This window comes from Trichomycterus rosablanca, chromosome 5 (genome assembly GCF_030014385.1).
Source record: "Trichomycterus rosablanca isolate fTriRos1 chromosome 5, fTriRos1.hap1, whole genome shotgun sequence".
In the NCBI taxonomy this organism is placed as follows: domain Eukaryota; kingdom Metazoa; phylum Chordata; class Actinopteri; order Siluriformes; family Trichomycteridae; genus Trichomycterus; species Trichomycterus rosablanca.
Window position 1 is genome coordinate 24,842,311 of NC_085992.1, and position 14,124 is coordinate 24,856,434.

At 37.7% G+C, this 14,124-nt stretch overlaps 1 protein-coding gene across 1 annotated transcript; it reads left to right on the forward strand.

The window, feature by feature from the left end:
* The first annotated feature begins 637 nt into the window (after window positions 1–637).
* On the forward strand, window positions 638–1,393 carry olig3 (oligodendrocyte transcription factor 3). The gene has a single exon (XM_062995001.1). The coding sequence runs from the start codon at window positions 638–640 to the stop codon at window positions 1,391–1,393; it is 756 nt and encodes a 251-aa protein (XP_062851071.1).
* The last annotated feature ends 12,731 nt before the right edge of the window (window positions 1,394–14,124 follow it).

The window sequence follows — 14,124 nt, forward strand, 5'->3', positions numbered from 1 at the left end:
AATATATAGTAAACAGTGAAACACAGTGTTTGTAAAAAGACAAAGTGTGCCACTGGTGATACGGTAGTTAAGTAGCTAATTGACAGAGTAGTGTTTAAATGCAATAACACATTGAGGAAATTAGACAAATAATTTACAGATTACACCTAAGTACCAGGTCGTTATTAGAGCAGAATGCATCAAGAAGTGAGTAGATCAAACTGACCCCAGTATTATTTTAACTGCCGATGAGGAATGTCCAGGCTGCTGTGGTTTTAGAAGATCCTAGACTGAAGCCCCCCCTCCCTCCCACAGTGGTATTACAATGAATATGAATAGCTGCTCCTTTGGTCGATGAGACAGTGAAAGCGCAGCGCCGCGGATAATGGGCACGTCATCCTAACGAGGTCTTTATGAATGGGGGGCTTCTATTGTTCCAGCTTCTCTCAGTCCGTGCTATAAATGCTCGAGTCCGCCGATCACTCTCCAAACAGCATCTTATCCAGCTCGGAAGCAGTTCTCGCTACCTAACCAAACTTATAGCAAAGTGGAAAAGAGAGAGACTCCATCGGAGGAGGAAAAGAAAAGCAGGTGACAAGACAGAAGTGACTTTAAGGAAAAGTGAGAAAGGCGTCCCTGCGTGTTCCGAGGTGATAAAATGAATTCGGATTCAGGATCGAGCAGATCTTCCTCACCGGACGTGGACGAGATGTACTCGCGCAAACACGCGTCCGACGTGCGCCTCAGCTCCGGATCATCAGGGCAGAGCGAGTTCACCACCGAGATGCTCAGCGAGCACTTATCCCGGAGCTCTGGAGGCGACAGCAAGTACAAGCTAAAGAAGCAGGTGACCGAGGAGGAGATCCAGCGACTGCGTCTGAAGATCAACGGGCGTGAACGCAAGCGCATGCATGATCTGAACCTGGCCATGGACGGCCTGCGAGAGGTGATGCCATACGCGCACGGGCCATCGGTGCGCAAACTGTCCAAGATCGCCACGCTGCTGCTGGCAAGGAACTACATCCTGATGCTCAACAGCTCTCTGGATGAAATGAAGAGGCTGGTGGGTGAGATCTACGGCGGAGGTCATCACGCTGCCTTTCACTGCGGCGCAGGTGCGAGCCACGGTGCCGCGCACGTCCCGGGTCCTGTTGCGCCTCCGATGCACCATGCGCTGCTCGGGAGCGCGCTCGCACCTCCGGCTGCTCTGCCCACGCTCGGCTCCATCCGAGCTCCACATACCCTGATGAAAACCCCACCGACACCTCCTCTCCAGGTTGGCGCTGGATTCCAGCACTGGGCGGGCCTGCCGTGCCCTTGTGCCATCTGCCAGGTGCCAGCACCCAGCGCACACGTGTCTATTGCCTCCACGGGACTCACGAGACTTTCCTTAGACAAGGATGCGATGAAGTGACTATGTGTAGGTGGCATTGTGTAAATTATACATGACTGGACTTAAAAGAGTAACTCGCATGTTGTGTATTGTTTGTATAGTTGTTCTTTTTTCCTCCGAAATAAGAATTTTCTCCTTGTAACAAGGATCTTGTCGATATGAAAGCATTGTAAGATAATTGCTTTTAAATGAATGTAATTAATTTACTGTAAATAATGTGAAGACATCAGTAGACTGTGCGCTTGGTTTAACTGTGCTTGTTGGTGCAGCGTTCAGAGTATCAACAATGATACTTGTTGATCGTGAAGGTGAGATGCAAGTAGCACCTGCGTCTGCACACAATACGAAAAAATGCAATGTGTTCCTTGTAACAAGGATAGTGATTTCTGGACACTGTATTGAGTTAAAAGAACAAAACTGCTACACGTTTTGAAGTTTTGAAAGAACATTAAGTTTTGAAGTATGTCATCGAAGTGTGAGAGCAGTTGAACTCGGCTTGATGTGTTCCTGTGCATGACCGTCGGGTTTCTATACAGCATGATTCCTTTGCAAAAAATTACGTTTGAAGTTTGTTTATTCGTTTGTTTGTTTGTTTGTTTTCTTTGCAGAGACTACAGTCGTCTTTATTTTTGTACATTCTTGATGATAAAAAAGATATTTATTATTGGCCAGTGAATCTGGACAATATTTCAATAAAACAATTAAATTAAATAAGAAAACCCAAACTTGAGGTTTTTTTTTAAATAGCTTATTTGTATCTACATTATTATTTTAAAGTTGATGCGAAATTGCTAAACTACTTCTTCTTGTTAAAGTTGTCTATCCTTTTCTCTGTAAGAGCAACACTAACACATTACGAACACTAACAAATGTACTAACATAAACAAATGTGTGTAAAAATAGTTTATACAAAATACTTTAGTTTAGAGCAGCACACGAAATTGGCACATTTTAATGTTTTAAAAAAATTCTATAATTTTAAAGCAATTGCCATTTGTTTTGTAAATCTTTAATAGTAATAATAATAACAAAATATAGCCTTTTCAGTTTTTTAGTTGTGCACACAAGTTCCACACAGGTACAATATATCGTCAAAACAATTCAGTTCAGCACAAATACTTTTGGCGATTACAGTATTAACTGTAAATTGAAGGCTTATTAATGGTCATTGTAGGCTTGTTAAATCGGAATGTATTTACATCAGCACGGTGTTTTCAGTGAACAGGCTACAGCCAAACACACTTTCATTCAGGTATTTATTTACCATTAGTGTTAATTAAGCACTGGGTTTTAATGTGTAGGAAGTTTATTATTTACTTCATATACTTAGAATGTATCAATATGAAGTTTATTACTATAAATTACACTACAATTACTTTAACACTGTCAAATATGATTTTGTATAGAAGTAATGATTAACAAATACAAATTAAAATAAAATAAAATAATCCAAAATAAATACAATAATAACAACAATGACAAAATAATAACAGCAACACCAACAATAATATTTTTTATAATAATAATAACAACGAAACAACAACAATAATAATAATAAGTAGTGGAAACATTTACTATTTTTAATTTAATATTTATTTATAGCATAACAGTGAAAATACTGTTTGATAAAACCCCAGTCAAGTTTTTCTACATTTTCAAAGTAAAAAAGACGACAGTCTCCATACAATAAACCAATTCATGCTGTGTTATTGCATTATATTAAATGATGAAATTAAATGAAAATAAAACAAATTTTAAATGTGCAAAGGTTAGCACATTCAAAATAGCACCCTATGTTATCATTTTGCAATTAAGCAAATATATATGTTTAAAAAATCTGTCCACAAATTTGGTTCAAAAATTTTATTTAATTTTATGTAGTATGTTAACTTTATTTATTTATTTATTTATTTATATAATTATTTTCTTTCTTTGTCTGTTGTACAAATAATATAATAATATCAACAATATTTTATTACACAATATAAAATATTGATAACCTAATAATAATAATAATATTACAAATAATATTAGTAGAACAATAGAAGTAGTGGATATTGTATGATTAGCAGTTTAAATGACCCTTTATTTAAGTTTCTCTAACGGCTTTATCCTGGTCAGGTTCGCATTGGGTACGGCGCCACATGGAAACACTGGACAAATGGTACTTAATTATATTGCCAGGGAAAATACTTTCTGTGGGTTAACTGATAGTCGAAGCTGACAAGATGTAAACTATTTTACTGCATTGTTTGTCTTGTTTTACCAGATTAGATAAAGCTATACGGTTCATTATACTTTTATACTGTTAAAGATGATTTTGTATATAAGAAATTATTAACATTTTTCTATGTTTCAACAAATGCCAGCAATTGTAGTTGGGGAATAACAACAGCAACTGAAAAATTAAATAAAATAAAATAATAAAGTTAGATTAAATGGGGCTACGGAGGTTTATTATATGCGTTTGAATTTAAGCCTCTAGAGTCCCTTCACACTGATCGGACAGACAGTAGATTAAATGTTTGTTTGTGGAGATTAATAGTTTACTGTTTATAAAGAATTAGAAAAAGAAAACAGTGTTTGGATTACAGGGTGTGATTGTAGGAGATTATACAGTCAGGCTTTTTTCTCTTTACATGCAGACGAGGCAGTGGAATAAAAAAAAACCTTTGTGAACTTGTCGTTGAGAACCTAGAGTTATTTTAAAATGCAAAGTGAAAAAACTGACAGTTTACCACTAATTAAAAAAAAAAACACCTGTCACACTTCTTTTTGTTGACTTGTATTGTCATGAGTAACTAAAAAGTTATACATAGCCTATTGCAGTTTTTTTTTTGCGAAAAAACGTCATAAACATTACATTTATCACACGCAAATTTCCATGTAAAACTCGCAAATTTACGTCGTTTAAGTGTGAAGTAAGACGACAGAATGAAATGTATGAAATATTGAAACCATTTTTCTTTTTCTTTTTTTAATAACCAAGAATTGGTGGCATTACACATGTAGACGGGTGGTGCTTTGTAAACTGTGGGACATGCTCACTTGCAGACTATGTGATCTTACTATAGATTTAATTTAGCTTGCATCCTCTGCTGTCCATTGAGTTGCAGCAAGAGAAATTAAACACGATGCTTTAACAATATAACAAGCAGACAAAATTGCCATTATTCATATGTAAACACACATCAGGTTTTATTTAAGACGTTTTGGAGTTTTTGAGGATTATTTAAGTGTACTGATCTACTATTGTTTTAATTGTTTTAATATTTTGTCAAAACAGTAGAACCATTTAACTGTGAAATTTTCATGCATCTGTAATGTGAAACTTTTTAACAATGTAAGGAGCATCTGTCATTGCCTTTTTTGCCATTTTGTTAATGGCAATAATTCTGCACCTGATTTGCTAAAAGCACTTCTGAACCAAATAGAATACAAACGTGCTGCTTACACAAACACATGCAGGCCTAACATTCTGCCATAATATTTAGTGCAGTTGTTTGCAGTTAGGGACGCAATCACTATGACTAACACATGCTGTTCAAGGTGGGAATTCTGGTATTTGTGGCGTTTGCAACGAAGCTGAAACTGTATTCGTCTTTAATAACTGCATCGGATTAAATAAAGGCTTTGAAGAAACATATTTGTTTGCAGGTAAACAGCCAAGTCTTATTTTTTATCCCCCATGTGTCTTCCTTTGTTTTTCCTAATTACAATTTGCTGGTGAATAAAAATGCTCCCCTGCTGCATCCTCATTAAGCATGTGGATTATCGAGCTTGAACAACTCTGAACTAAGCTAAAATATTTGTTTATACTTTAAAATTTAAAACTTTAATCTGTAAAAGAGTGAATCACAGACACCAGAATAACAGATTATTATTACTGTGAGCATTAATATTATTGTTATTATTATTATAATTATAATTTATAAGTAATAATCTAAAATAATATGACAAGTGTGCATGCCTTCTTAGGGATGTTGCTCTGTTCAGAAGTAACCAATAGCATTAAAACTCATGTTAAATACTAGTCAGTGACACTTGACATCAAATACAGTGACTCTGATTGACCCTATATACTGTAATGTTCAGCTCTTCTAGTAGGATTTTCTCAACATTAGTTGCTTCTTACAGCAAAAGCCATGGTCCACAAATAGTTTACAAAGTATCAGTATCAGTCAGGAGAAGGGTACAAACAATCCAAGGTATTACAAATACCAAGGAACACAGTAAGGCAATCATCAACAAGTAGAAAATATGGCACAACAGTAAAATTACCAAAAAACTGGATGGTAAAATGTAAACTGGCCTGGGAGGCTGCCAAAAGACTTACAGCAACATTAGAGTTGCAGTAATTTCTGGCCAGTACTGGTTGTGTACTACATGTGACAACAATCTCCCACATTCTAATGTCTGGACTGTGGGATAGGTTGACAAAAAACATTCAAGCCCGGCTACATTTTGCAAAAACCTACTGTACATCAAATCTGCAAAAAGCATGTTCGAAAATGTGTTATGGTCTGATGAGACCAAGGCTGAACTTTTTAGCCAAATTTCCAAAAGTTATGTTTGGTGCAAAAAACAAAAAGAAGAGAACATCATACCCACAGTGAAGCATGGTGGTGGCAGCATTATGATTTGGATCAGTTTTTCTGTTTAAGTCTTTACACCCTTGTTACAAAGCAAGATTTTTGTGATGTAAAAAATCAGACCAAGATGAAATTATTGAACTTATCCACCTTTCATGTGACCAATAGTCTGGACAATTCAATTGAAAAAAAAAAAAAAAAAAAAAAGTACACTAATGTGGTCACAGAAATAAAAATATGCACATTCTTAAACTAATACTTTGTTGAAGCACCTTTTGATTTAATTTGAGCATTCAGTCTTTTTGGATAGGAGTCTATCAGCACAGCACATCTTTGCCCAATTTGTTTTTGCAAAAGTGCTCTAAATCTGTTAGATGGTATTGACATTTCCTGTGCTTTGGGACAGCAAAATTTGCATCATCATGTTTCAAATTATAACTAAAAAATTTTGAATATTGATTAACAATTTGGTGGTGTCAAAATTTTTATCATGTAATTTTGTAGCATGATGTCATAATTCAGTGTCCGCAATGCAGTAATACACCCTGGACAGGATGCCAAACCATTACAGGGTCTAGGCACCCCCCCCCCCCCCCTTCCCTATCAGACATGGCTAATTATGTATGTGTGGTTGCCTGGCCAGCCGATAGCATTGTGATGGGCTAGCGTAATAGTGTTTTTAATACTGTAGTGTATATAAATATACATTTTATATTTATATTTTAAAGGTATTTACTAATACTAAAATTATGTTTAACTAATATGATTTTATAATACTCTTTGCATATTGCCATGTTTTATTCATTCATTCATTCATTTTCATGTTTTACCACAGCTTAATAATTAAGGAAAGTTTAGATGCAAAGAGTTTCACATTTAGAGATTCAAAAATGTATTTCAATCAATTAAAACATTACTTACATAAAAAATAATAATTTGTTACACCATGTATTTATTAAACCATTTAAAAGAAAAGGTAATGTGACACATAAAATGCAAATCTTATCATTGTTATGTTGTATAGAATTGTTTGCATTACTACATATTACACCATAATGTGTAGAGCAGATTGCTACACATAAATACATAGGGTTCATTTAGGGTAAGTACTGGGTTCATGGTTAATATCCAGTAGAAAACGAAAAGACAGCTCTGCTAAGTGGAGCCCCTTCTATTCTTTACATGACAAATGACCAGTCCTTGCTAGTGGACACACCTGTTACTGAAAGCACTTGATATTTTCTACAAGGAGAATTGCTTTCCTACCATCCAGACCCTCAAAGGTCTCTAACAAAGGGTGTGGACGCTAACAACGCTGTGTCACAGCTCGACTTGTGCCGGCTGAAGCTGGGGGCTGCAATTGAAAATAAATTTTGCCTGAAAAAGGGCATGCGGGTGAACGTCAGAGAAGCAGCTAGAACAAAAGCAGTTGTGGGATAAGTTATTGACTCCACTGACAGGATGAATGCCGTTCATTATGCCCTGCCAGTTAACGCAGTGATCCACGTCCCGGCCTGCGTTAGGCAGCAGGTGCAGAAACCATTTTGTAACGTCCAGAAGGGGTGGGGGGGGGGGCAGCCTGAGGCCTGTCATCCGCTGATTTCATAGACAAATGTTTGTAGCGCACAAATAAAACAGAAAGCATATTTCCATCATAAGAGCGTTTTGCAACAGCCATTAGTGTCAGCACTCATTTGCATGCTAATTGGGCTGTTGATGTCTACCTCCTTGTTTCTGTGACACACTGGTGAGGGTTGAGCCTTTAGCATTTCCTTCTGCCCGGTTAGTTTAATAAGTAGTTGTCATCTGTCTTCACATGATCTGATATCTTATAATCTAAATCATTATCGGACTGTTGGAAGCAAGTCAGCATTTAGAGCCAGCAAACAAATCTCTGCAGTTCTGCTAAAAAGAACCAGGAACATTTTCTGTCATTTGTAAATTAGAGGACAATTTATTGGTGTTCATCTGGACCAACATGCTGCAGTAACAAACCAGAAAACTTAAGCAATTAGAAACTTGGAGTCAAAATTTCAGAGTGAAATAAATTAAAAGAGTCCTTCTTAGGCAAGTCAATCTATGACATCCAAGTCAGTGTTTGATGTCCCTTTAGCTCAAAATGCAAAGGCAAAAGGAGTGTGCGCTCCTTAATATTCTCCCACTGTGTCTGACAGATGGCGTTCACTAGTTGGCCATAAATGGCTGTCACAGAGTGTTTGTCTGTCTGCCAGAACCTATGAATAAGGGACTCCCTAGGAGAATGTTACTGCCCCGACATTGCCCGAAAACTAACCGTGCTTGATTGTCAACCACCAACACGTGAGGCCCTCACACCACCCAGCCTTCTGCTCCAATAGGAAAAAGGTTTCGGGGAGCAGGTGCGATTAAGGGAAGTGTATTTGGTTAAATCATATGCCAACACATGTTCCATACTTCCGCAGCTAATGTTGCTCAGGGCAAATGTCCTCTGAAAGATGAAGGATTAATGGCCTGGCCTTTGCTACTACGCACAGTGTGTGATATTTGGACAGCTTGTGGACACTATTATGAAATTATTAAACAATACCAAATTCTTAAAAATTAACCAAATAAGTTGTCCTCTTCTTATTCTACCCCGTCTGTTAAAGCAAGTTTTAGAAACATTTGACATGCTGATGTTGCCTGTCGTTATTCTTATTTTTTAACCTCAAAGAAGTGTGTTACAGCTAAAAGTTAGTTAATGTAAAGTTAAAGTAAAAGTTAGTTAATGTAAATAAAACCAGTGTTAACAAACAAGCTGCTTTTTAGTTTTCATTTTTTTCCTAAGTTAGTCATATAAAATTTGTTGTAAAGTGGTACCTTGAAACTCAACGTCAGTTGGTTCTGGGAGTGGCGTTGAGTTTAAAGGCGTTAAGTTTCAAGGTATTTTTTCCTGTAAGGATGTATGGGGAAACCTGTTAATGTGTTCCATGGAACTGCATATATTTTAGGCTAATGTAAAATAATAGGGTTGGTTTTGACACGTATACTAAAACACAACACACAAATATAATATAAACAAACACGGACATACAATTGAAACAGTTAAAAATCAATAAAAAAATACAATAAAATCTGCACTTTACCTTTACTCCTTTATTGTTTCCTTATGCTTCTTAATTTTGGAGATGCTTGATCTTGGAATACCGTATTCCATTCAGTAAAGGCACATTCACATGAGAAGTGGCAAAATAGGTTTTGCGCTGGCTGTGCCGGCATGCACAAAGCTTAATTTGACTGATTGTACTAAAACGAGCAATGAATTTCATTAATGGAGAGAATGAGCAGTAATAATTAAGAGAGGTTTCGTATTTCTATTAAGTCACACTTAGCTTTTTTAAATTGATAAGAATTTTAGACTCTCTCAGAAAAGCTGATTTTTATAATTCCTCAGCACCCTGAGCTAAACCTAACCTACTAAACCTAACACACCTTCCAACACATGTGCAGTTGCCAACTGCTTCTTTTTATGCACTCCCCTCCATTATTCACCATCTGTGTGCAGGTGCATACGACCAGCCATAAGAAGCTGCAATTGCAGAAGTACTTCAGATATTCCTTCCAACAGACCCAGCCAATCGTGACTGTGTAGGTGCCTGCGATACCCAAGCACCCTGCTTTTAAGGGACAGTAAGAGGGACATGTGCATTAAGTCAGTCATTGTTGTGGAAAGGTGTGGATGGAGGACCACCATATCAAGACCCTGTCATGGGCAGCAAACAGATTCTTAGTCAGAGAATCTTCTGGGAGACTTAAGTAGACATTGCAGCTACGTAATTAATTAAAATTAGATTCCATGTGTTGTTGATCAGTAATGGAAATAACTGTAGTGTATAAAAAATAAGAGAATACAGGTGCAAAAATGTACAGTGATTTTCACTTCTACACCTTGCAGGCACTGGGGTGACTACTTGTAGCTACTTTTATGTTTAATGTAGATATGTTAAATCAAGCAGGGATTTAAAATAGATTAGGAACAGCTCATGTTAATATGATAAATGACAACAACAGGCAAATTAATAATAAAAAATGTTCCTCACACATATAGCCATTCTTTTTCAGACCATTTTATAAACTTTTGACTTTTATAGACTCTGAAAATGTAAATGGACTACAATAATAAAACTTGTGTACGAGTTCTGTTTTTGATTCTCTTTTTGGTGAAGAGCAGACAGAAGGTTATGGAACATTCTACACAGAAATACAGAAGGGGATGGAAGGATCTTTAGCTCGATGTCTAAAGGCCTTAGTCAGTCTACCAGCTGGTCTCCTGGCATACGACAGCATGACACTGGCCCTCATGGCAGGAGGCTGTGTTTGACAAAGTGAAGCAGACGCAATAACTGAGAGATCACTGGCACCGAACAGAAAACATAGTCCTAATGATCAGGACTTCGTGTTTTCATTATCAAGACTATTTTCACAAAACAAATGTCAGCAAATGATATTAAATTAAAAGAGCATTTTAAATAAACAATACTTACGCTTCATTGAGAGTTAGAATACATTTCTTTCATTTTATTTATTATATTATAGTATACTGTGTTAAGCATCATAAAACAGTAAAATATTGACTATCTCAGGCATTGCAAGCATAATCTAAGTTGTACAAAAGTATTGGGGCACCTCTTTATCACTTTTGTTTAGGGAAGGCCCTTTCCTGTTCCAGTATAACTGTGACCTTGTGCACAAAGAAAGGTCTATAAAGACATGAAGAAAAGCTTGGTTTAAAGAAACTGTAGTGGCCAGCACAGAGCCCCGACCCCAGCCCCACTGAGCTTTGTAATGAACTAGAACATTAGTGCCCAGCCATTCAAATGCTTTTTTAATTGAATGGCCACAAATTCCCACAAACATACTTTAAATTATTGTGAGACCCTTCCAGAATAGTGGCTGTTATTACTGAAAAGATCACATAATGACGAGCTCAGAGTCAGGTGACAAAATTATTTTGGCCATATAGTGTATATATACACCATCAGCCATAACATTAAAACCACCTCCTTGTTTCTACACTCACTGTCCATTTTATCAGCTCCACTTACCATATAGAAGCAATTTGTAGTTCTACAATTACTGACTGTAGTCCATCTGTTTCTCTGCATACTTTTTAGCCTGCTTTCACCCTGTTCTTGATCAGGGCTCCCACAGGACCACCACAGAGCAGGTATTATTTGGGTGGTGGGTCATTCTCAGCACTGCAGTGACAATTACATGATGGTGGTGTGTTGTGTTGGTATGAGTGGATAAGAAACAGCAATGCTAATGGAATTGTTAAACACCTCACTGTCACTGCTGGACTGAGAAAAGTCCACCCACCAAAAATATCCAGCCAACAGCGCTCTGTAGGCAGCGTCCTGTGACCACTGATAAAGATCTCAAAGATGAACAACTCAAACAGCAGCAATAGATGAGCGATCTTCTCTGACTTTACATCTACAAGGTGGACCAACTAGGTAGGAGTGTCTAATAGAGTGGACAGTGAGTGGACACGGGATGTAAAAACTGGAAATGTGAGGGCCAGTCAATGGCACCAGTGTCTTTATCATCCAGGAACTGTCTGCATGCTCTGACCACATGAGACAGAGCATTATCCTGCACCAGGAGGAACCCAGGGCCCACTGCACCAGCATAAGGTCTGTCAATGGCTCTGAGGATTTCATCCCAGTAATTAACAGCAGTCAGGTTTGGCTATCACATGGAGGTTTGTGTAACCCTCCAAGGATATGCCTCCCCAGTGCATAACTGACCCACCACCAAACCGATCATGCTAGGTGATGTTGCAGGCAGCATGACATTCAATTCGGCGTTTTCAGACTCCTTTACATCTGTCACATATTAAGTGTGAACATGCCAATTCTGGTGTTATCTGGCCAGTAGCCCAATGGAGGTAATTTTGTAGGGCTCTGGCAGTGCTCCTTCTTTTTCTCCTTGAACAAAGGAGCAGATACTGGTCCTGCTGCTGGCCCTGTCCAGGTAGGCCAAGCTGGACTACCTATTCAACCTCAATGGGCTGCAGGTACCACCTCATGCTACCAGAAGTGACAAGGACACTAGCAAAATACAAAACTAGACGAATTAGGGTAGGATAAGGAGAGAGTAATAGTCTGTGGCTACCACCTGCAGAACCATTACTTTTTTGCTGTTGTCTTGCTGTTGCTTCTCCAGTACACCCGTTGTCACTTTTATTTGCACCATATTTAAACAGTGTTTTTTTGTTTTTGGTTAAAATACTCATGTGTCCATGTGGCTATGTTTATTACAACAGCATGACAGTTTCTCATGCAATGCAGTCTAAGGCCTGGAAGGTCATACACATTTAACAGTGGTTTTACAATGATTGTGAAAGATCTCAATTAAAATCTCTATTAAATCTGTAACGTTCTTTTTGAACTGATCTTATTACTTTCATGAAGTTTGGCACAAAGTGGTGAGACATAACACATTTTTGGGCGGCACGGTGGGTAGCACTCTAGCTTCACAGCAAGAAGGTCCTGGGTTCAATCCCCAGGCGGGGCGGTCCACGTCCTTTCTGTGTGGAGTTTGTATGTTCTCCCCGTGGCCGCGTGGGTTTCCTCCGGGAGCTCTGGTTTCCTCTCACAGTCCAAAAACATGCAGTCAGGTTAACTGGAGACACTGAATTACCCTATAGGTGAATGGATGTGTGTATGTGTGTCTGCCCTGAGCCCAGAACCCACAGTTACATTATATAAAGCAAACAAAAGGACTTATTCAGTGTAAAAAAAACTTTAAATCCACAGTAATTCCACTCTTGAACAACATCACTCTTCCTACATCTCTATACTGCTGCATACCTCAGTCTTTAAAATTAACCAAATAAACATACAGTTTGTGCCTCTGCTTTCCATTTCTCATTTACTATATACAGTACATACACATCACAGTTAATAGGAAAATTGTCTATCACTCAAAGAAAGAAATTTCATTCTTTTATTATTATTGGTTCACAACATAATTTACATTCAGTGAGTAATAAATTGTAAATAAGGTTGTTTCATTTATAATATATTTGATCCCATAGACTAAGATAAATGTTTAAAGCAATTGCAACATTGCAAAATGTTTTACTCGAGCTTATTTTGGAACTTGGCTGAAGTGGAGCCATGCCAGCCATGTGCCAGAAGAAATCGGTCACAGTTGGTGATTTATGATCAGTGTCACTAAATGCCACTGACAGGCAGCTAGCTGTAATTGTAAACATAAATAAACAGAAGTACTGTACTTCAGTTTATCAAAATATCTTTGCCAGTTTAAATTTTAAACTACCCTATTTCATCTTATTTCATTTAGGCTTGAATGTAAATATATTGTTCTGTATATACACTAATTATTAATACTTATCATTAATATTGGTGTAATACTAGCAAGATTTATTTTAAAAACAAATAAACTTTACACATGGATGTGAGAGTGACCACCAGCGTGTGTGTGTCTGAAATGTGGGTGTGTGTGTGTGTGTGTGTGGGGGGGGGGGGGGTATGTGTCTCAGGACAGCAGAGCTAATTATGGTCTGTACTGTGCATGGGTGTAAAAGCAGAAGTGACAGCAGCAGTGGTCTGCTGGCATGGTGGAGGCCGCAACCCTCCCCCCTGTGTCTGGCTGGGCCAGAATCATCATATGGACAAATCACAACTGATCTGGGACTGTAATGGCTGCCAGATGTTAACGCTTTGTACTTAATGGCTCTCATGAGACCTCACCTAATCGGAAAGAGATATTACTGTAGGGGGGAGCACACGTGTGCATGTGAGTGCTTGTGTACACGGACATGTGTATCTGTCCATGCCTTAGGTTAAACATTACGTATTTGCCTCCTGTCTGACGAGCTTTTATAAATCAAATCTATGAAAAAAATACAGTAAAGGATAATATCTCGCAGACATACTTTGTCACTTACCCTTATCCCTATGCATTTTATATTTGAATGTTTACATTTAAATGTTTAATTTGTTAACATCCAACAAATTAGTGTCTTGTTAACAAGATAAAAAGTAAAATCTGATATAAGTTGTATGCAAATTAGCATTATATATACACTGATCAGCCGTAACATTAAAACCACCTCCTTGTTTCTACACTCATTGTCCATTTTATCAGCTCCACTTACCATATAGAAGCACT